The 24843-nt window shown below is 43.4% G+C and overlaps 1 protein-coding gene across 3 annotated transcripts in view; it reads left to right on the top strand.

The window, feature by feature from the left end:
* atp8b4 (ATPase phospholipid transporting 8B4) overlaps window positions 1-24843 on the top strand; it is a 68891-nt gene that overhangs the window by 18144 nt on the left and 25904 nt on the right. For 2 of the 3 annotated variants that reach the window (XM_042344071.1, XM_042344072.1), the window contains 8 exons: window positions 5737-5805; window positions 16854-16912; window positions 19447-19560; window positions 19986-20084; window positions 20245-20306; window positions 22806-22878; window positions 23373-23443; window positions 24135-24217. In XM_042344071.1, coding sequence (XP_042200005.1) covers window positions 5775-5805; window positions 16854-16912; window positions 19447-19560; window positions 19986-20084; window positions 20245-20306; window positions 22806-22878; window positions 23373-23443; window positions 24135-24217 — 592 coding nt within the window. In that variant the 5' untranslated portion in view covers window positions 5737-5774. Of the gene's footprint in view, window positions 1-5736; window positions 5806-6051; window positions 6379-16853; window positions 16913-19446; window positions 19561-19985; window positions 20085-20244; window positions 20307-22805; window positions 22879-23372; window positions 23444-24134; window positions 24218-24843 lie in introns of those variants that run through there. The other variant, XM_007906227.2, reaches the window with a different exon arrangement.

Consider the following 24843-nt stretch of genomic DNA (forward strand, 5'->3'; position numbering starts at 1 on the left):
CGGAAGGAGTTGTAAAGAATGTCAATTGTGGCTTTCCGTAGCATGTGGAGGTTTGTTTCAGACCAGTAAGTGGAAAAAAACATTAAGTTATGAGGCAGCATTACTGAGGCAGTGCGAAACAAACTGAAAACAAATCGAAGAGAAATTCATTCCCAGGTGCCCAAATTAAAACAGACGTAATATCAACCTGAAGCTTTAACAGTTGGGTGTGGAGGGGCGTGGGGGGGTTTGCTTCCTTCAGGAAACCTGAAGTCGGAAGCTTATTGAAGTCATTCTTGTTAACCTGCCACTTGTTGCACAAATCTTGTCCTCCTTCTGCTTTTTACAAGCTGCTCTGAAGTAATGGATCTGGGTGTGGAAACTGACAAGCTGTCTTGCTACTGAACTCGTTGCTTACATTTGTCTTCTGTTACACACAAAACGCGGACTTCAGTGCACAACAGTGACTCACGCTACAAAAAATCCACTACTCTTGATTCCACCTATGCAGGATTCCCTGAGGTGATGCTTTCTGTTTATTCATAGACTACTGAACCTCTCTGACTCCCTGTATTAACTTACCAATGTTCCCAACATTGCTGATTCAACAATAACACTCCTTTTGTACCCCTTAGGCTGAGTTGAGTTACAGAGTGAGGCCTCAGTTAAATGTTAGCTGGTTCTGTTGCGAAACCATCTGCCTTTTATGTTTAAGTTGCTGCAAGCGACAAAAAGCACAGTCAGAACAGAACCGAGTGAGTGAAAACATTTGCGATACCATAATGTCAGTGGAACGATTCTCGAGAAGAAACAAATTGGAGGAAAAAAAAATCCTTTCCAATTGTTCCCAACTGAAGAAAACCCATTGATGTTCTCTTTGAACCAGCAGGCACATTAACAGGCATGTGTAGGTATAGGAGGCCATCACTGGAAACCCAAGCTGGGTCAAAAACATGCAGTTCTTGACTCAACCCTATCACAGGAGCACCCATCGCCACAAAGGCTTGTAGCGGTTTAAAAGACAGTCCCCAATCCGCAAGGAAATATTAAGCTCTTATGTATTCAGGTGCTCAATGAATGAATGATCAGCCATCTGTTTCAGCGTTTCCTGGAAACTTATGAAAACATCTGCTCTATATTTCTGGATATGAACGGGGCTGACACCAAAGCAGAAAGTCAAGTTTTAATTGGAGAACACTCTTCAGTATTGGACCTTTTTATCTGTATGTATAAGAAGTGCAGTTTGGTTTGGTAATATTTTCTGTTAGTTACTGTGTCGTTCGGATGAGGCATTAAATCTCCCAGTCCTGGCCAACAGTTGGCAAAGAACTAATAAAAACTTGGTCTTGCACTTAATGGCTGTTTGTGGGACATTGCTGTTTGCAATGCAGTCACTACACTTTACAGTAAATCCCGTGAAGCACTTTGAGATATCCTCCTGATGTGAAAGGCACTGTGTCATAAGTAGGTATTATTTTTAATAGTAATGGATTAGGCGGTCTAACATAATATTGGCGCACACTCATCAGTCATAAATTGATTTATTTACATAAACTATTTAGTGATGCCACGTCCTCTTAACAGTCACGCCTGTTTATTGTTCCAGACTACTTAACCTCACACTGCCCTTTCCGAAGATGAATAGTAGAAGGTCCCGGTCATTGAATGCAGTGGGTGGTGCCCCTCAAGGGGAAGGATCTTCTGCACACAATGACTAAATATTTTTAAAATATATTTTGATGTTTTTACTGGATCATGCGGTTTACATATGTTTTTTTTCCCCACCTGAAGTGTTGTTGCTGAGAAATTAAGTTGTTTGAGCCGCTTGCTCTTTTAAGGGTTTCCGATTTCCTTTTCTAAAGGGGAACAATTCTAATTGTTAGTGATTTTTTTCCTCCCTGTTTGCTATTTTTAAAAAAAAGCACAACTTGAAGATGTGGTGGGAGAATGGTAGTGTGGGTGTTCTGCGAGATTCGAATCAGATTGGCCTTCCAAACCAATTTAGTGTTCTTCGTAAGCTTTTAAGTCCCTCGCCTCCCCTCCCCTCCTCTTTCCCATGGGTAAAAGACCTTAATAGCGTGTGGTATCTCCAACGCAGATCTTTTTTGCTGAATATTGCTTTTACAAGAAGCAAGAAAATTCAGGCAAAAACAATATTTGAAAGGCTGTTTTTTCGCACGTTGTAATCGGATCCCATAAGGTAAGGGTGAAACGTGGCCAAGTTTCTATTTAAGAGGTACTACACACATAGTGTACGCATAGCCTGAGGCTTGTTACATAGCCAGGCTGAGCCAGAGCGTATCCGTCACATTACATTAACAGGTTTCCAATTCTGGCATCGACAGGGTCGGTCGTGTCATGTCTGTATATTACATTTGGCCCACGACTGAAAGTAACCGAGAAAGTGAGGATCAAAACCCAGCAAGTGCAGTTGGTTCTGGCAACTTAACACTGCGCACTTGTAAACTGCAAGTTTAACATCGCAACTTCATCGCTGGATAAGGCGTACCTTAAACTAACAGAGTTTCAGTTTTGTTTCCCTCATTCCAAGGTATTACAGTGATTATTCTGATTTAAAACCACTCGCTTAAATGCTCTTTTTATTTTTTACATTGCTCACGAAGATTTGCACACATTCTTGAGCCGTGACACAGAACAGCTTACTTGCAGTACTTGCAGGTACATACTTGCAGAAACAGCCACAAAGGAGCTGACATAATTCAGTACATTTTGTAGAGATGTATGTGTGATTTTCTTTTGAAAGTTTCTATCAGTTGATCGTAATTGCATTTGATGTAGTACCTATCAGGTCAGGAGTACAGCTCAAAGCGCTTCACAAGATTTACAGTAAAGTCCAGTGAATGAATTTTGTGGTTGAACACGGCAGTCAGTTTGTGCACAGCAAAAAACAGCCACAAAGCGAGTGACCAATTTTCGTCAGGCCAGTGGGAGAAACTCCTTCCGCTTTTCAAATAGAGTCACAGGATCTTTAACAACCACCTGAACAAGCCTCAGTTTAACGTTTTGTCTGAAGGACGACAACTCAGTCAATGCGACACTCCCCCAGCACTGCATTTGAGTGTCAGTCTAGACTCGGTGAGTTCAGAGTTCTGACACTGAACTTGATCCCACAACCTTATGACTCAGAGATGCTATCAATTGAGTCAGAATGACGTCTATAGTGTAAACTGATGTAAATTCTGATCTTGCCTACTCACTCCAGCACAGTTCCCAGCATTTTTGAGTTGACCTTCTGAGTGTTTGGTCTCGATATCGGTCTCGACGACTTCATAATCCGATCCCTTACCCTCCCTCAGCCCTGAAATAAACACTTTCAATCTTGTGCATCCTCCATTAATCATCTCCCATCTGTTCATTGTCCTGCTTTGTAAAGTTGGTCTCCATAGCAGCCAATGGTAGTTACCACACAAACAGAGCTGATATTACAGGAAGTAGGGCGTCCGGATAACTGAAAAACAAGGAGCTGTAAAACCAGCGACCTTACAAAGCAGTGAAGATCTATTCATTGTATTTTCGGACACTTTGTCTTCCTTCCCCACCCCACCCCACCACACCCCTCTTCAACTTTCCCCTCCCGAACACACCCTTTGAGAAATTGGGTCATTTTAAGAGCCACAAAGGTGTCCCACATTTGTTAACCAATAAACATAAGCCTTTTCTTTCAATTTAATTTTGAGGATGGTCGAAATCTAATTTATTGTCACTTTTAATAATCTTGACTGTTGCGCTGTCTCTAGATATGGGCACTGAACATCGCATTGAATAATAAACCTTGTATTTGATGCTGCATCTTTCACATCGGGGAGGATGTCTCAAAGTGTTTCACAGAATATAGTGTTTAATCTCGTGGCTGTATATTTTGTAACCAAAGAATTGTGCCACAAACAGACAGCTATGAAGCGAATGAGCAATTTTACCGGGGAACTGTTGGTCAGGATAGCAGGAAAAACTCCCTCTTCTTTTGGCTTAGGGCAACGAGCACCTAAACAGGTAGATGGGACGTTGGTTTAACATCACATGGGAAGGTCGGCAACTCCAAGCGTGTGCTCCTCCGGCACTACAATTGAGTTCACTGAACCTGCAGCCTAGTCTTATGAGTTCAAAGTCCTCACCTGGGGTTTGAACCCACATCCTTTTGACTTGGAGGCGAGAGGGCTGCCAACTGGGTCAGGCTGACACATTACAGGCAAAAAGTTATGTTGCTGTTTTGAAGATAAATCCACAAAGATTGGGTCCTGTGGACTGACTTGTACATTACAAAGTGCGACACATATAAGTGGGTCATTATAATAGCCACCTACACTTTACCACAAGGTATAATTTACATTGGATGAAAGTAACTGCCACAGAGAGTGTTCAGGGTAATTTACCGAAACCATCGGCTCTGCAGACCACACTGCACTCCCGATTGTCACCAGCGTCCTTTTGATTTTGGAGCCGGTCAAGGACAATCATTGGATTTTATGAAGGTTTTCCTGTGCTGCTGGCGTCAATGGAACGTGTATGCCGGCCCCCGGTAAAGGATAACAATACTAATAATAATCAATCCTTGCATTTTGATATAGCGTGTTGTCACCTCGTCAAGATGATTCGGGATTTTACTGTATAGTGTAGTGACTGTATATATGTAACCAATTTGCACACAGTCATGTCCCAGTGAAGTGAATGACTGAATTTATAAATAATATTCCTTGCATTTTATACAGCGCCTTATCACGCCTTTGAGACATCTCAAAGGGCTTCACAGAATATACTGCAAAGCGAATTGACTGTATATATTGTGGGCCTGCGTGCGGGTTGGGTGAAATTGTTGGCCAGGACACCAGGGTAAACTCCCAGCCCTTTTTGAATAACGCCAGGAGCACTTTAAAGTCCATCTGAACAGGCACGGACGGAACTTCCTGTTAAAGTCTCATCTGAAAGATGGATGAGATGCAGTGCGTGAGTTATTTTCTTGGCAGGGCATTCGAGGTCCGTGGCAGTGGTTGACGGATCAATCGACTGAATCAGCAAGTGTATTGTATTTCATTTGCTTGTAATTGATACCTCCCGAGAGTGTGTACTGATAATGAATTGATGTGTAACTCACTCTAACCCATCCTGGCCGCACAGACTGCATGATCCGAAGAGAGGGATTCACTCCTGCAAGGGTGTGCTGGTCTGTGACCAAAGCAGTTGTCACTTTGCCATGAAAAGAATATTGTAGGTTATAACATTGATTGTACAAGGGACAGGAATATAGGTGTGAAAAATGCCACGCTTCACAGGAGAAAAATTACCACTTCATATCTGTTCTGAAACATCGCACCTTTCAACCCCATAGACAAGGGAATAAGTTGGCGTCCGAAAGCACTGTATTGACAATGTAACCTGTCCTTCGGATGACACGTCAAACCCAAGGCCCCTTCTACCTGTTCAGGTGGACATTAAAGATCCCACGGCACTACTCAGCAAGAGAAGGGAGTTTCTCTGGATGTCCTGGCCTATAATTCCCCCGATTGGTCTTTGACTCCATGGTTGATTTGAGACATTGCTCTGTGTTAATTGGCTGCTGGGTTCACCTGCAAATACATAGACACTACACTTTACAGTATATAGCTTTGAAACAACATGATAAGATGCTACAGCAGATGCAAGTATTATTAGTATTAGATGCCTTTGCAAGCAGTGCACCCAAGAATTTACGGCATTTTTTTGTAGCATTTTGACATTATCTCTGTTTTCCTATCCTCCTAGGCTGGCACTTGGGCCCGAATCAAAGGTAACCGGATGCTATGAAGCCTTTCACAAGGAATAAATTAATAGGTGAGTAAATCTTTTACGGAAATATCCAAACAAAATGTATACTCTTTTCCTAATGATTTGTTCCTGTCAATTGCCTTGATAACCATTTACCTCTTGGCAAACAGCGCTGTATGAACACAAATTCTGAACGAGTTGATAGAAGCGTTAACAAGTTGCCAAGGCTTTTATCTCTGAGCGGCTGAACACAGTGTGACTGGGAATCCATTATTGAGTAGACTGGTGGCTTTTAACTCCACAACGTGCTGGCGGGGAGAGATAAAGTGGATCGTGTGTTTTGCCACTAAGATTATTGTTGCGTGGAGCAACAGGAGGAGGTGTTCGACCCTTTGGAGCTTGTTTAAAGTCCCAGTCAGCAGTGGGTATAGCCTTGGCTGCCTTTTGTGTTACACCTCAGTGATCAGTACAAACACTGACTTAAGAGCCTGTCTCCAGGAGGTTTCATAGCAACACATGTGGCTTGAGGTTTAAAAAGAAAACATTCTTCAGCGGTGAGGTCTGCTTCGAGAATACTTTGCCAATGTTGGATTGAGGCTTTGCTTATGTGTATCCTAAGGGTGCAAGTGGGACCAGCAGGTAAAGTATTTCTCTAGTTCAGTACACTATGTGCTTTGTGTTAATTATATATTCAGTGGAGTTTGGCGTTGGGCTAGTTTCAAAAGCTTTGAATGCTCGCTGTCTTCTTTTTTTAGCTTGTTGTAAAGGGTGGTGGTGATGGGGGAGGAGAAGGGGGGGAGGTGATAAACTATCTCGTGCCAAGTTAGCGACCTTCCTATGCTGTGCTACTGATGGTTATTTTTCTTTCCTTCTATCCTAGCCGATACAATTTTCACTGTAAAAATAATAATTAAAATGACTGTGAATGCTGAAGGTCTGTAAATACCACAGGGAATGTTGGAAATGTAAAAGCAGATCAAGCGGGAACTGGAAGGGAGAGCCTGGCAGGTGAATGTTTAAACAGGCTCAGTCTCGTAGAGGGTCAGCTTGAACCATCTTGTTCGGTTGCATTGTTTTCACTCTGGGTCACCTCATTAATAATCCTTGTATTTGATAAATCGCTTTTCGCGTCACGAGGGCGTCTCGTAGGGCTTCACAGGTTTTACTGTAAAGTGCAGTGACTGTGTGTTTGTAGACGAACGTGGTGGCAATGTCCCACAACCAGCTATTAAGTGTAGGAATCATATCTGGGGGATGTGGGCCAGGACTTTGGGAGAAACTCCCTTATCATTTTAGATAATGCTGTGGAATCTTTAACGTCCACTTGGATTTAATGGGACCAACAGCACAGCACTCTCCCAGCAAAGTCATCTTAAACTGAGCTCAAAGTCCTGATGTGGGGCTTGAACGCACAATATTCTGACTCAGAGTGGGAGCGCTACCAACTTGAATCAGACACACACACGCAGACACACACACACACACTCATGAGCACACAATAAATAACTAAAGAATGTTGCATCTTACTGGACTTGAGAGCCAAGATTGTTTTGTGCATTTAGACAGTCGTTCCAACAATTAAAATGGGATTTTGTTTTAGTGGCTGTTTTATGTTACCTTTATTGTGACCAGATCTGACTGAAGGGATTGAATCCTGGATAACCCAGCAAGGTCTTTTCTTCCCTCTGGCAGCAACAAAAGTATTAAAACTGGAGAAGGGTTTTTGGTAGCAACTCCGAGATAAAAGAATTGCTGTGTGTATAAAAGAAAAATTAGAAAAGACGGCAGGTAAAAGGTTTTCTAAGAGTCTGCTGGGAGAACCTGGCTTTGTAATTTCTGGCCTTTGTCAGGAATACAAGACAAGCAGCAGGATGGAAATGACAGTACTATACCACTGATGGAAATGAGTGACAGCCTCAAATTCCAGGACGATCTTATAATCTGTGAAATGGGTGTGAAATTTCAGTCAACAGCAACAATAACTGCCATCAATGTGTGCCAGCCTGGCTCAGTTAGTAGTACTCCATCTTGGAGCACCTTTTGGATGAGACATTAAAACTAAGGTCCCGTCTACCTGTTCAGGTGGACTTTAAATATCCCGTGGCACTATTTGCAAAGAAAAAAAGAGTTGCTGTGGGTGTGCATATTTGCTGCCCCGTTTGCCTACAAAATATAGTCGGTGTACTTTATAGTGCTTTAAGCGCTTTGAGATGTCCTCCTGACATGAAAGGCATACTTTAAGGAAACAGTCTTAACCCTATTTTTTCTACGGTTCCTTAATTATCAACTGGCAATAATTAAGGAATAGAATTAGACAGGTTTAGAAATATGGCAAAATTCAGCCCTACCTCTCTTGTGGGATACATGGAATTTTCAGTTTGGTTTGAATACTCTCAAGCATGGTAATGGTGGGTTTCCACATGTGTCAGAACCCCCAGCTGACCAAAAAGAACCCTCTTGTGATTTTGCTCCTATTTTCACTGCAGAAATTATTTCCAATCTGGAAAGGTTAAACTCTTAACAGATCTCAGTGGAAACATTTCCTTGAGATTTCACAGAGACATGTGCAATAGTTATTCAGAGGGTTTCTTTCTAAAAACTCCAGGAAAAACTCCTTCGGGGCACAGTATGCAAAGTCTTGACAATTTCGCAGGTGGAGATTATCCTAAATGATTTATTCCAATTTTCTTTTCTTTCCCCAAAGGCACCTACACCCACTATATAAGTGACGTTGTGATTCACTTTAACCTTACCCCATGAAACTCTCAGTCAAAATGGAGTTGGCTGGTTATCCAATTGTGTGGGAAGGGGGAAATCTTAACTTTGTCTGATATCCACATGCATACACAAACCCAGCATGATTCACTGCATAGGGATCCTGTACAGGAAACCTTGGTTGAAATAAACTAACTCGATGCTCACCAGCGATCGAACCGGGACTTTCCTAACAGCTCAAGACCACGGTAGGCAGTGGATTTGCATAGTGAGTCACTGGGGAGAATTTATTTTAAGCGGAGTAGTGTCCTTTAAAACGACAGTGCTTTTGTTCCCCTCACAGATTGACCCCATACCCTTACATTTACCTCTCTCGTTATTCTGAAGGTGATCAATTAATCTGCTTAAATTGGAGTGCACAAGAGCAAATTCTGGATGTTCTGAAATGCTAAGGAGTTATCAGGCTCACGTGGAATCTCTCCCCCTATGTAGTATTTTTGGTAACAAACTTAAAATCATCCCCTTCAATTATAAATGTACAACATTTGTTTGTGGAAATCTAGAGATAGTCAGAAATCTAGATATGGTAATCTCTAGAGATTTATGCTGTCTACGGTGAATGTATTATTTCCTTCTGAGAGATAAATGTAACATGTCAGTTCCAATAGATTGGTTGGCAATTAACATTGTTAGCATTCAGCTTGGTTCTTTCAATATTTGGCTCTTTCAAAGATGCTGGCCATCATGCAGTAATATTATATTAATAGCTCCGTCTGAGTCGACGTGAATTAAGCTCTTGCTTTGGTGTGTGTGGAATTTGTTCTGATCAAATTCAAGATTTGCAAGAGAGAAGGATACCATAACTTTAAAAGAGATTGTTATCTAACTGGTTTGACCAGACCAATAAACAACAATAAGAGTCCCTTTTAAAATATTTATAATCCTCCACTGAGAAGCCCAATAATGAAATAAGTTAGCTTGGAGAATGCGATTCTCTTACGGTTTGATGAATGAAACAACTATTTAATTAGAAGTGGATTTTAAAGTGTTTTAGTGCACATTATGAGAAAATATACTGTAAGGCAAACGTGTTGAGATTAGTGACCAGAACAAGTGCGCGTCGCCCTGACTTTTGATATTTCTAAGTTTCCCAATCTCCAAAGATCAAGTTCTTGTGGAAAAAGAAAATCATTTATCAGATCATGTTTTTGCTATTAACTGATAGGAAATGGAGGTCCACATTTCAGCACCATCTTACGTTTTAAGAAAAAATGGTCTTAGGTGCTAAGACTAGGTGGAATTTAGGACTATTCCGAACACACCTATCTGGGAGGATTGTTGGCCAAGACACTGGGAGAAACTACCTTCTTGTTTTGAATAGCACTGTGGTATCTTTAATGCTTATCCGAACAAAGCTCTGGGTTTGGTGTCTCATCCAAAAGGATGGCACCTCTGACAGTGTAGCTCTCCCCCACCCCACGCCCAGGACTTGTATAGATTTTTTAAAACTGAAGGGATCAAGGGATATGGGGAAAGGGCGGGTAAATGGAATAGTTGAGATCAGCCTTGATCTTATTAAATGTCGGGGCAGGCTCGAGGGGCCGAACGGCCTACTCCTGGTCCCATTTCTTATGTTCTTATGTTATGACTTGGAGGCAAGAGTGCAACCAACTGAGCCAGGCTAACACCCATGTAACTGATGGATAAGTTGAGCAGCTGGTCTGTGAGGGTTTGAGGCGTTGAGACCCAGCAGATGAACCTGGTGGATGCAATGATTAATTGCTCGCTCACTGAGCAGTAAAACTGCATTACATTTCACACTGTATGGAGAACCCAGTGGATCAGTACTGCGTTGGTTTCAGACTCCAGTGCCTCGGGGGGGGGACAACGGATCCAGATCGGTATAATTGCAGCCTTTTATCCAAGCCACGTGGTGAGTTCAGCAAAACTGAACGCCGGTGTTCTGAAATCCCCTAGGAAGCTTCTGAATGAACTGTTCCTCCACGATCCTCAATTTTTAGCAATAGTCTCAGCAGGTATTAAGAGATTACTTTGCCTTTAACGATGAGCCTGGGGCAAACCAATGTGAGGCGGGGAAGATGCAAAAATGTTATGATTAACTTCCCATCTAAACAACCCCCAAAAAAAATCAGTTTTAGCTGGGTTTTACCCCAGAAAAATAATATCAAAGGTACGGAAAGATGACCCTTTCTCTGATTGCCTATGTTATAATAATAATAATAATCCTTGCATTTGATAAAGCGCCTTATCACGTTCTTTCTTAACAGCAATTCCTACGGGAACTCTATCCATCCATGACCTATGTCTGGTTACCTGGTTTGCCACAGGTTTGCCCTGACACATTTGCACCCGGAGCCGCTATAAGCAACTCCCGCTACACATATCGCCTTTTAGACGCTACCGTGAGTGAGCGGTGCTGCATGACTCCAAGTTGTTGTTGTACGAATGCTGCAAAGTTTCCTAAAGTTCATGGTGAAGTGGCTGCAAGATCAAAACGGGGTGAAAAAAGGGAATGAAGTCTATTTCTGTCTCGCTTTCTTGATCCCGGCGCCTTTCAATATATTGTCAGTTCTTTGACCTTTTAAGTACCTGCACTATATCTGTTTAAGGGTGAACATTCCCAGATAGACAGCCCAAATGCTGGGGGCTCTTTTCGGAGCAGGCAGTTTTGCAGGAAAAGCAAAAAAAAACAAACACTGCCTGAACAGTTCCCTGAGTGCTCCTGCAGAAAGCTTTTCCTTTCTCGTATCAAAACCCCACTGTAGATCTGTCTTCTCATCGGTGTTCCTGCTTTTCCTCTCTCCCTTTCCTGCAGATGTGGCACCTCCGCTTGCGCAGTCGAGCTCGCTTCTCCGCCGTCCCTCCCTCAACCCCCATTCCTTCCAGAGGGGCCTCTGTAGCCCTTCCTGAGTACGCAGGACAGCCCCTTCGAGAGTTTTTTTTCCTGGAACTCTGCCCCAGGCACAGGCCAGTGCGCTCCAGATAAGTTTCAAAGGCCCTTGTGCAACACCCGATAACACCGCCCCTCCTCACGCCCCCCCACCCCACCCCCACTCCCCACATTAAGACGGTCCAAGATGGCAGCACCAACCCTTCGCAGCTGGGTTGGGCACGTAACATTATTATTTCCAGTGGGGGGTGGGGGGCGGGCGGAAGGAATTTTACAAGATATTTTAACCCTTTCCCAATTTTAGCTCAAAATGATTTTGCTATTGAAGCTCCTTCTGCGGTTAATCCCACCGGAGGGCATGCCTCTGCTGTGAGCTCAAGTCCCGACACGATAGAAACTATATCTTGACAGTGTTGTGAAGCCGTCCTCTTATCAGTGCAGCGGCATACGGTGTTTGTGTTCAAGCTAATAACACACCTCGGGTTTCAAATGAAGTTAATAAGACCTCGTTGAGGTTTGATCCGATGGTTTTAATGTCGAACTCAACCGGAACTCGTAACACGTCTCCACTCTGCAAGTTCTATTTGTGAACCTCACCGAGTTATGCTGTAGGTTGGCTTCAAGCGCAAGTTGAGGCGTCAACCAGACACATACTCAACAAAGAAATGTGCTGTATTCCCCTCTGCCCGTAACTCCCCCACCCCTCCCCATATTCCTCCCTTCCCTACACTTACCCTCTCTTAGGTATCTCCTAAAACATAAATAGCAGTTAAAAAGCTATTCAGTCCGTCACGTAACCACTCTGTGTTTAATGCAATTCAAGTACTGTATCTTCACGTGCAATCAGTCACTGTCCCTGAATCAGATACTGATAGTTATTCAGAGATTTCACATGCGAGAGAGAGGTTACACAGCTGACGTTCTCTGGACAGATTGTTGAATAATTTCTTGTGTATTTATCTTTCTACTGGGTGGTCGTTGGCACGTCGTCAAGTAGCAAAGTGTTGGACTGCCCCAAACAGTAGCCTGTTGTAGTTAACTGTATTCACGACACGACCTGTCAAGCGACTACCAAGATTTCGGAAGGTGAACTAGACGGACCTCGGTCTTCTTTCGCCCAGCAAAGTCTTATGTCCTTGTGTATTCCACTCATGTGAGGATGAGTGGAGAAAAGCACCACCTTAGACCAGTGGAGCACAGCGGTTGGGATCGATTCAATCCTGATTCGGGCGCTAAACATATATTTAAAAGAAATAAAATCAATCGTTCACTTCACTGGCTGTTTGTTGCATGTTGCTGTGCACAAATTGTATGCTGCGACCGCCTACAAAATACACAGTCACTACACTTTACAGTGTAGACTCTGGAGCTGTCCTCCTGACGTGAAAGGCGCTGTGTCAAATATAAGGATTATTATTGTTAATATTATTACGTGCAGGAAGAGAAGAGGAAATGTAAGGACTATTATTCTTTTACTACAAATTGTCCGGAGGACGTTTCACAGTGCTTCACAGAGATTATTGTGAAGTGTAGTGTCTGCATATATTTTAGGCAGCCAAGCTGTCCCACTTAACAGCTAATTCAAAAAATTGTGACTTTCCAGCCTGTAATTGTTGCTCAGCCCACTCGCTTTTGTCCTTTTATCAGTGCTGGAGGCTAAACCCTTGCCTTGGGCACACCTAGTTGGGCTGTTACCCAATTTACCACAAAAAGACTTTATTGCTTCCCGAGGGGAGAGATTCCCATCACTGTTTAAGCAGCGCTCCTCCTAGAGGAACCCTATGGAAACTATAGAGTCCATTTCACCAACAGTTCCATCTTCATAGCAATCAGATGTTTACAAGGAACTGGAATAGCTACAACATCCTGTTGCTTATGTCTGCCAGACTCTGATGTGTTTGCTTTAAACAATGAGTGCAGGCCACCGCTTCAGAGAGATGAGGAGTTATTGAAGCTGGCAGTCAGAGGGAGCTGAATTAGCATCCATCTGTCAGCGGAGATGTTTACTAACCAGTGGTGCTCCAATGACTGTTAATACTCTTCTCGGATTTCTGAGTGACCGAACCCACCCCAGAGAAATTATTTTTTTTCCCCGAACCAAAAAAAACACTGGGAGAAGGATAAACAATCAAAGGCAGACTTTTAACTTAACAGCATCAACAACTGTTGCACTTTTACAGTCCGTTCCCCCCCTCCCTCCTTTTGCTCGAATTAGGATGAGTTATCCGATCACTTTTACATTGTAAATACTTACAAGTATCTCTAAAATGTGACTAGTTACCTGTTAAGGAGTGCCAAGTCAAGCTGAGTCCCTTATTAACGTTTTGCATGGGAAGAGGCCAGTATATTGACAGCATAGCGACTTATATGAGTAGTGACAACATTATCTTTCTGTCTCCACCCTCAACTCCAGGACCACTGCTGTCCTGACAGACTGCCTGTTGGACATCAAGTCCTGGATGAGGGCAAATTTCCTACAGTTGAATGTGAACAAGACTGAGGCTCCTGGTTAGCTCGCGCCAGCGCCTCAGCAACTCAGGCTCTGGCAGCATCAACTTCCCTGATTGCACACCAACTCACCAGCCAGTCAGGAACCTCGGTGTCTTGTTCGACCCTCAACTGTTTTTTCTTCCCCACATCCAAGCCATGACCCACTCTGCCTTCCCTCACCTCCGTAATATTGCCCGACTCCGCCACTACCTCACCCCTCAGGCCACTGAAACTCTTGTTCATGCCTTCATCACCTCCAGGCTCGACTATGCAAACTCCCTGCTTGTCGGCCTTCCCAACTCCTCCCTCCACAGGCTGCAGGTAATCCAGAACTCTGCAGCCCGTGTCCTCTCCCGCACCAAACTCCGCGACCCCATCTCCCCCATTCTCCATTGGTTCCCTATTCTTCAGAGGATCCAATTCAAGATCCTGGTCCTCACCTATAAAGCCCTCCATGGCCTCGCCCCATCCTACCTCTGCGACCTCCTAACCCTCTGCCAACCCGCCCGTTCCCTCCCTCAGCCGGCTCTGGCCTGCTCCACCTCCCTGGACCCACCCACCCCACCATCGGCGGGAGAGCCTTCAGCCACTCTGCCCCCAACCTCTGGAATTCCATCCCCCAATCACTCCGCCTCGCCCCCTCCTTAGCCTCCTTCAAGTCCCGCCTCAAGACCCTCCTCTTCGACCATGCCATTGGCCACCCCCATTCCCCTCCCCTCCCTTCTCCTTCCCTGACCCCAGCTCGGGTCTGAAATGCTGTACTCTGTCCAGCGCCTTGGGACGTCCTCCCGACATGAAAGGCGCTATACAAATGTAATCTTGTTGTTAAGGCAGGGTTGAGGTATCCGGACTTTATTATATGTGAATAGCTTTGTGGATCCAGGCCAGAATTCCCAGATCTGAGAGATCACTGAGATCTTAGAGGGGAAGGGGTCGGGGGGAAGAGGAGAAGAGGAGGGATGGCTTGGCACTAGACGATGGGGAATAATAATAATAATGATAGATATTGATGGTGATAGGAGGTCAGGGAGAATGATAGACATGGCAATTGCATTGAATCTTTCTCTCAAATTCTGTTATGTTTGGTGAATCATATCAGGGCGTTAATGTAAGGTGTCAATCAGGAGCATAGAGATGCGCTCAGGTTCACATGTTTACAAGACTTTTTAGCCTCTCCAGATTCTCACCACCCTCTGCGCGAATAAGTTCCTCCTAAATTCCCTATTAGATCTACCATCTTATATTCGTACCCTCTTATTTTGGACTCACCAGCAAGTGGAAACTGCGAATTGACATCCACCTTATTGAATCCCTTCATAATCTTGAACAGGTCCCTTCTTAATCACTTCAGCCATAGAGATGAAAGGCTTCAAACTCTCCAATCGCTCTTGATAGCTGAATGCATCTCATCATCCCTGTTGTTTCCATTTCAGTGCAAAAATACTGAGTGCTCCGCCGTAGAGTCTTCTTGGAACCTTAACAGCTGTGGGGAAAAAAGTGGTTTAGATTCGGAGTTAATTATTCCGTGACAAAATCATAATTTCCACCTCAATAAAAAAAAATGACTGAAACGGCCCGAGACAAACGTCCTTAATTCAAAGATCTTTGGCCGCGCTGATGTGTGTCACTAATTTGTTCCTTAGCTGAGAGACATGAAGCACTCAGCATGGCGTGCTGTGTAGCGCTAAATCATGCGACTTGACTGTACATTGTATTGAATGCTATAATGCGGCATAGTTAGAATTGGGGGTTAACTTTAGCGGAACAGAACCTAACGTTTGTATAGCCAGAGAGGTACAACAGCAGACACACGACTGGTAGCATTGAATTTGACTCACGAGGCCCCCCTCTGGTCGCTTACAGTCGAGAATTGTTGTGCTATCAAGTTCTCTGTGTGAACACAGTTGTGTTGTGGTTAAGGATGTTGCCAGGTTTGTGTCCTGTTGCTGACAAATGAGCGCAATGGATTTGAATGCACAATGTTATCTGACTGGCAGCACATAAAAGCAATTTAAAGCATGTGCCCTGTTCACAGCATGTGAACCATTGTACTATCAGAACAATTACTCTAAATCGCTGTTTCCAAATTATTATTCAGATACGGATTGAAGGTAATGACTGAATCATTTAAATATTTTATAAAGCCTTGTGCGCATTGAGAACTTTTTTTTTGTCAATTGCAGATATTTTTATCTGGGGATTTCTGAATGAGAGGAAACATTTAGCCTTGGCGCCGCATTGGTGTTATATAGATAATAACAATAATAATTATCCTTGCGTTTGAAATAGCGCTTCGCACATCAAGGTAGGGATGTCTCAAAGAGCTTCACAGGGCACCTCGTAAAGTGTAGTCCCTGTATTTTAATGTCTTGAAAAATCATCCAAAGGACAGTGCAGTGCTCCCCCAACCAAGATTGTGAGTTCAAAGTCCCGCAATGGGGCTTGAACCCGCAAAGTACTGATTCTGAGGAGAGTGCGAGACTGACACCTACTTTCTTTATAAGGAGTGCGTCATAGCAGCTTATGTGTAAGGCTGGGGAAAGCAAACAACGTAACTTCTGCTTCTTCTGTACATACAGAAATACCATGGAATTGACCACGTCTAGCCTCTAATGCTGTTCTAACGAGTAGGAATTCACAATCGTCAAATATTTGCACCGCTAAATAAATAGCTTTCGTTCGATTTCTGTATGTATCGGTAGCAACTTGTTTTAAGTCAGAAGAAGGTTAATGCCAATAAATGTGGCAAAGATGTAGTCAGCCTGCTAATGATTTCTGGAATCACTTCAGGAGCATTTTGGCTTAACCATTTCTGGGTATTATTCTTGTGTATCTGTTGTATGTTTTTGTTGTAGTACTTCAGGGTGGTTTTATGGGACGTTATCTGGTCCCAATTGGTTCCCGAGTTCGCCTGTAAATGCACAGTCATTGCGCTTGACATCAGTCACTCTGTTCTGCCGAGCTGTGGATTTATTTATGTCCACTTTGTCTCTTACAGAGGAGGAGCGGAAGGTGAAAGCCAGCAACCGTGAATACAATGAAAGATTTGAATATGCTGTAAGTGATGCTTCTCACTTGCTCTTGTAAACCAAGTATTGCAAAGTTTGGACCGAGATAGTGGGATGTGTGCAACAACACCAGAGATGAGCGTATGGTGCCTTTACGACTCATGAAGTGGGCAGTACTCTGACTCCTTGGTATTGAGTAAGTCAAGAAGAGTCTCAGCAATCCAAGGCATTGATGGTAGATCTGCCTGTCTGACTCATTCATTAATATATCATTGGAAAGTACACTTTTTATGCCTATTTCAGTCAGTGTTTCTTTTCTAGAATCTATTGTAAACTTTGAAATGGGATCGAAAAGCAAAACCCAGAACATTAGTCTCGGAGACAATAGAACTAAGAGGAAAAGGTTTTGAGTTGCAACAGGCAATTACCAGGAAGTATTTCTTAACCAAGAAGGCAATTAGCTCCTGGAACAGGTTACTAGGAAAGCAGTTAGAACCAAGAGGCTGGTTTCATCTGGAAAAAAAAGCTCAATTATTGGTATGTGAAGATGGTAGTAGATATTCTCGAAGTGATGAGATCAAATGGGCGAATAGTATTCAGCATCCGAACCAATTTTGTGATAATTTACCCAAACTATTTACTACTGAAGCCACTTGGTGGCCGTTTTGCAAAAGGTGGCTACATTTATATTTTTGTATTTCTGCAAGTATTGCAACCTAAACAAATTCGAAGGTGACGATTGATCAGAATTGCAGGCAGTGCAAGCGGGCAACAAAGTTCCGTGAAATGTTCTTCATATTGATAAACGACGTGGGGTGTGAGGAGAATGGGTTTGTAAGTATTGGGGAACTTCATTACAGTATGGTTCAGCTTGGTCTGATGTCTCATTGATTGCACTATGCACAAAGCATGTCATACGCTCAATGCCTTGAGTCTGTTGCCCGGTTGTTCTGACTTACTGTTCCAGCCTTACCTCCTGTATCCCGATATGTAGCTTATATACCTCAGTGAAACCCCTGTGAGAGGTCTCCAGGCTTATGTACTCATTCCTTATAGCTCAAAAGCCTCTATCACAGGGCATCAGCCTGTTTGCTCTCCTTTCCACTTGTAGATGTGTTTGTTATCCTGCACTAGTTCTTCCATTAAGCACTAAAAACTTCTCTCAGCCTAGACCACTGTGAATTCCGTAACCTTGAATTTCAAAGAAAACATTCAAGCAAGCACTCTTCATTTTTTGTGAAAGCAATTTTCTTTCTTTTAGCACTGCTGCTGATTGTACAGAGTTTTCCTTCAATCTGCAAATTAGTTTTGCATTGAATTGTATTAACCGTGCCACAAGGGGACATAACATCTTTCTGTGCACATCTTTTAGGAGAGGAGTGAACTATTGCAATATACCAACAGGAATTGCTTGCAATATCTTGCTGGATCCATCGCAAAGCTAGACATTCTTGATGACAGCAAATATTTTATATACCGGGGAGAGAACTAAAGGTCATAGTTTCACCTTGAGGATCCGGTTATTTTATGTTGTGTTTATACTGCCAGGAGCAAAGCTGCTTCGATCCCAAGAGTATAGCGATGTTCTCCCTGACTACATTGCACCAATGAGTTCCCTTCAGAGTTCCTGAATTTCCCGCTCGTCCATAGAGGAGCGATTCGAGTGTAATTCGCTGTGGCTGACGTTGCACTGCACTGTTCCTCAAGGCATCTCCTTTGCTATTAATATTATCATAATAATAATCCTTGCATCTGATATTGTGCCTTATCACGTTGAGGTACCTCAAAGCCCTTCACAGGAATTGCTGTCAAGTGTCGTGACTGTGTATTTGCAGGCGAGCAGAGGTTTGCCTGCAAGTACACAGTTGATGGGGTTGATAGTTTTCACAGGACAACCGTATCAACACTTCAAGTCCATAAGTGGTCACGTTTCTGCCTGTTAATTTGTTTGAGCAATTCCAAAGGGTTGCAAAGGCACAGTTTCTATTCCTGATGATTGTCAGAAATGGAGGGAAGTCTCCAGCGCACTTTGTGCTATTGCAGCGCTCGCTTACAGATGACGGATTACCATGTGTGCCATACACACGCAGCATTCAAACCAGTAAACCATTTACAGTGCACTTTGTGACCCTTTAAATACCGTTACAACCCTGTAATTCATCCCCGGACACCATTCCCTGCAACCACAGCGTAACAACAACGATTTACAGTCAGTCAGCGGAAAAACACTTTCAGGCGTCTTCAACGGAAAGATGTCTCAATAAAGCTTCGAATAGCTGACTGGGAGACCGAACTGTGGGGAGGGATGGGGGAGCGGGAGGGAAAGCTGGACGAAATCACAGTCGAATAGATAGGTTGTCACCAACCATTACCCAGATAAAACTGGGCATTTACTTCACGGCTGTTTTGGGGACAGTGCATAAATTATAACAGCATAAATTGCTTTCACAACGTCTTGACGACAGGGATAAGTCCTATATCAAACACAAGAATTATTATCGTTTTTAATCTGCGGGGGGCAGTCATCAACGGCAATTTTTGTGCACGCACTAAGCGCTTGTTTTTTTTTCTTTCTTTCTACAGAATAACCGCATCAACACTTCCAAATACAACGTGATCACATTTCTGCCTATTAACTTGTTTGAGCAATTCCAACGGGTCGCAAACGCATACTTTCTATTCCTGCTGATTTTACAGGTATGTCTCGAAAAGCTAAAGCCAAATAGGACGCAGAGCTTTATTTTCTTTTGCCAATTAAATTCCTGCAGGTTTTATTTGCAAAAAGAAAAAAAAAGATGTCGGAGCAGTTAAATGATTCCTTTCACTGTTGAACTGTTGTTCCCTAGTGCGCATCGTTTTTGGCTTTAACCTCTCTAGTTTAACCAAGACATGTGATCGCTCTGTATAATACAATACAATACAAAATTACATTTGTAGAGCGCCTTTCACGTCGGGAGGACTTCCCAAGGCGCTAATTGTATGGTAAGGGAGGATATGCATATATATTTTAGTGTGTGTTTCGCAAAGACACATGAATTGTCTTGCATTTCACACCAGCCGTGTGTACAAGTTTACGGATTGTTTCAGTCGGGACTCTCATTGAGTACGTTTCTATTTTTCAGCTGATTCCTCATATTTCCTCCCTGTCCTGGTTCACAACGATAGTGCCTTTAGTGTTAGTGTTGACTATCACAGCAGTCAAGGATGCTACGGATGACTTTGTAAGTATCGAGCGAATCTAGAGCTTACGTTCAAGCCTTAGTAATTGAGCCAATTATCGTCCGACGTGGTTCGCTTACGGCTTTCGCCGATCTCACAATATGAGCGCGAGTTATCGTTGTTTTCCTCTGTAAACTCCCAATTTTTTTTTGGATGTTTCAGTTTCGCTACAAGAGCGACAACCAGGTCAACAATCGAAATTCTCAGGTGCTGATCGGTGGCAAGTAAGTGGCGATCATCTCCTCGCCGTGCCTCGTGGAGACACGTAACGGGATTCGGGAACTGCATTCCCACACCAGCGCTTGTCTGCGTAAGATCTCAAAGCCATGGCGATCCCTCGAATGCTGTCGAGAGCACCTCGGAATTTTAGCAGCAACGCTAAGCAGCAGCAAAGGACGTTTCTTTGACTGGGTTATAAGGAGGAGGCACGGGGGAGACTCTTGATGGCTTGGGAAGTACCTCCCAGCAAGTGGACGTGTAAATGGAGTTTCACCATTCATTTTTGTTTTTATATCAGTGGACGCCAAAAAAAAAGCCCTGACAAAAACATACTCGTGACGTAACGAAAATAATACGCTTAAACGCTGTTGATTTTTAATGGCAGCGAGCTCCAGCCTCGTGCCATCTTGTACCGAAACAGTGCCGCTGTGTAGCAGAAACCTGTACTAAAAGACACTCCTTTTCATCAGCGAGACATTCCTTTTAATATTGCGTTCAGCTTCTCCAATGACCCGATAATTAGAAACAATCTTTTCAATGGAAAATGAGTTCAATTAAGCCGTTTTTTTTCACAAGTAGTTACCCACCGGCAGAAAGTTACCATGACAGCAGTGATTCTGCACTAAATATTGCTGGTACATCAAGCTCTGTCACAGTGACGGACCCTGGCATTATAAAGCAAGCGCAGCCTACAGTGCTAGAGAAGGTGTGATTTTAAGTGTCTTTTGTGAGAGGCTTGTAAAGGGAACGATGCATTGTTTAGTTTTATCGTGGCGAGGGACATTAACTGCGATTCTTATAGTGATAGGTTATTACATATGATTGAGTGCTGCCATGTGATGGCTTTGCTCTACAATCTACAGTGAACCATGCATATTTATGATTGCTTTTGTGCGTGTGTCTGTGTGTGTGTGTGTGTGTGCGCTCGCGCCCTGCGTACGTGTAAAAAAAAATCTTCAGTGGTGTTTCTGTGAAATAGCTTCTACATCTTACAGTGATGGCATTACCTCATTTGCACAGTTGAAACTGCTCTTGGCTTTGTGTTCGGCATTCTCTTACTCTCAGCCTTCATCACACAACAGTAACCTAGGCAACGCTCGCTCCCTCTCCAGGTACTCTGCTCATGATTATCACAGGAACGTAAATGGACTGTTAAACCCATTTTGTTTCCCTGCTTGTTTTTCTCCTTCAGATCTTCACCACTCCCCCTCCCCCCCCTCCCCCCCCCCCCCCACCACCTGATGGCATGTCCTTCTGCTATGGTACGGTTCCAACGAGCCCAACCTAATTATGAGCCTCCGGCAGTAAAAGTTAGCAGGCTGTTTGACCAGAGGGAGTCAGTACGAACAGTCCTTGTATTACCTCGTTTTTTTTTGCTCAGCCTGGTGTCTGACACGCATGGAAAACCATCACCGTGCTTTAAGAGTATCCACAACAGAATTAGGGTTCCATGTAGGCACGCGGCCTGCACTCAGAAACCTCCCTGTGGGGGTAACTGCTGGAGTATCAGCAGCTAGAACTTCATGGAGCAATCTCCAGCAGGCGCTTCTGGATAGTGATGGGGGAATCCTAAGCTAATATCCCCCACCTAGACCCAGGGTACCAAATGTGGTGCCCAGACTGCTGAGATCAGCTCACTAAACAATTGTGCAGGCCACATGGTTCAACACTGCATTGGAAACCCAATTTGTTTGAAGTTTCATTTTAATTCTTTACTAAATCAATCGTTAACTCATAATATTACTAGAAAAATGTAAGATGCCCCGGAGGTTACAACTTTTGCCCAGTGAGTTATCGTAAAGACTTGCTCATGATTGCCAGTTGGCTTCATCAGTGGGATCCAAAGTCTTGATTTATTTTGGAATTCCTACTCAGGGGTCCTGTTTGGCTCCAGGAGAAGGAAACGCTAAAATGAGCGCTGAGGTTTGTAGGAGCGCTGATAAATTGCAATTAACGTGTAAATTAACAAGGGAATAATATTTCTGTGAGTGTCTGTGGCGTTAGCCTGGCTCAGTTGGTAGTTGTGGGTTCAGGCCCACAACATCGGAATTTTGAGCTCAGTGTCTAGACTGAAACTTCCCAACATTGCTGGGGGATGGGCTGCTTTGTCGGAGGTGCCATCCTTCGGATGAGACATTAAACTGAGTTCCTGTCTGCGCCTGTTGAGGTGGATGTTAAAAAATCGCATGGCACTATGCAAAAAAGAAAAGGGCGTTTCTCCCGGTGTCCTGGCCAACAATCCTCCAGATAAATTTGGTCATTCACTTCATGGCAATTTGTAGGACATCACTGTGTAAAAATTGACTGTGTGTTCTTGTACAATCACTGCACTTACAGTAAAAGAATCGTGCGCAACTCTTTGAGATGTCGTCCTGACGCAAACAGCAACGTATCAGATATAAGGAATATTATTTGGGGTTGTGATGTGATATCTGAGACGTGAAGAAACAAACTGTGATTAAACTGCAATTATTTCTTCCTCCTTTGTTCGACTTTCTCCAAAGGTTGCAGAATAAAAAATGGATGAACGTTCGAGTGGGAGACATTATCAAATTGGAAAACAATCAATTTGTGGCTGTAAGTACTGACTGTCAAGTCGTTTCATACCTAAGTACCAACAGCCTGGCTTCATCCAAACTTCCCTTGTGTAAAAACCCTCCTGAGTATCTGTGGTTCATTATCATTCACCCACAAATACAGTTATTCCACTATACAGTATATGCTGTGAAGTACTTTGAAGCAGCATTTGGTATATATAGCACCTTTCATAGGTGCTATATATACCAAATGTAAGTATTATTATTATCTAAGAGAAGACGGATTGTAAGATAGTGTTACAGTTTCAGAATGCTGACTACTGTACTCTGCTTATTTTGATGTGATTCGATGTTTTATTGTTTTATCGTGTCGTTGTCACATGCCTCAGGGACTGGAGGGGTATCAGAGAGGAGATTGGAAGGTGGTTAGGAGGCTCATGTGGAGTATAAACACTGGGGCGGAATAGTTGGGCTGAATGACTAGCTTCTGTGCTGTAGGGGTCTGTTTAATTCTGTGTCATGCTCGATCCCCAGGCTGATCTGATGTTGCTATCCAGCAGTGAGCCACATGGGCTCAGTTACGTGGAGACAGCTGAGCTGGACGGGTAAGATTCCAGGATGCACTCTGCGATGTAGCTAAGCAGGGATAACTCGGGAAAGCTCACTGTTTACACTGGTTGTCGCACGTTATATGAAAGTTTAGGGATCTCTGAAATAGGAGGCAGTTCTGTTACCGGTAGAGAATTCTGTAAAGCTTGTAAAATACAATTTTTTTATGTACGTACTTAAAACCGCAATGTTAATACGTCACCTCCTCATCAAGCGCGATGGTCACTAAGTCAGATTCCATGGAGTGGGGAGGGAAAGAACTATCTCTTTCTCTTCTTCCCCCTCCCCCATCCCTCCCAACCCCTATAAAACTCTTGCCTCCATTTAGTTCTCCAGCAAATAACTGATGCACAAACCCCACTAAGGTCAAATGAATTGAGTGATCAGCTCTTTCCAGCAATTAGTTTATATTGGACCCTTCTGTCTACGCCGAATATATTACAATAAATCTTTGGATCCTATCAGCAAGAATCTGTTTTTCTATTGCCCCCTCGTGCCTTTTAATACTCCTTTTAGTTAACCAGTTAACCTTGACTGCCATTCACATGACTCCCAATCCTCACCCCAGTTTTGGTTTCCTTCTGCCCTGTAAAATGAAACGCTCTTATGACACCCTTAAAAAAATAATTCTCTTATTTCTTCCATTGATCTTGTTTTCTGGTTCACCCTTTTGCCTATCGCCAACAGGGAAACCAACTTGAAGGTTCGTCAAGCGCTGACGGTCACCTCAGAACTCGGATCAGATATAAGCAGACTGGCGGAGTTTGACGGTGAGTGTTTTTTTTCTGTTGAGATTATTTCCTGTTAACATACACAGTAGTAGGTCGTAAAGTGGATGTGAGCCGGGGTCTAGGTCAGGTCGAGAACGAGGTCGTGAAGATTTCACAGTGAAAACCTTTTCTAGGCTACGTTTCCCTGGACTGTATTTATTTTGCAGTCTCGTATCGTCTCTTTACACTGGCCACTTTGCACAGCTCTGCACTCAAGTCATTAAATCATCATGAGCATCAATATTCCTCCCACGTAAAATCAGTCAATTGTGCTGTGCATGTGTCAGCTCCGAAATAATGTGAGGGAGCCTGCAGTGAAGTAGCTTTGTATTAAAACACAAGCTCCACTGCGAAGTTCTGTGGCAAGTGGATTAACTGTAGTAATAATAATATTAATAATAATCCTTCTACATAATATAGCGCCTTCCACGTCAGGAGGACGTTTCAACGCGCTTCACCAGATATACTGCAAAGTGAAGTGCCTGTGAGACAATGTCTTAGAGCCATCCAGAGCGATAGTAAAATGCTCGTGGTTGAGGGAAGAATTGATGACATTTTCCCCTCATTTATTATCATCTTTATATTGTTTAAAACCCCACTTTCCTTTGTGTTGTGTTATCGGTTTC

Source organism: Callorhinchus milii, unplaced genomic scaffold, assembly GCF_018977255.1.
Source record: "Callorhinchus milii isolate IMCB2004 unplaced genomic scaffold, IMCB_Cmil_1.0 Scaffold26, whole genome shotgun sequence".
NCBI lineage: Eukaryota > Metazoa > Chordata > Chondrichthyes > Chimaeriformes > Callorhinchidae > Callorhinchus > Callorhinchus milii.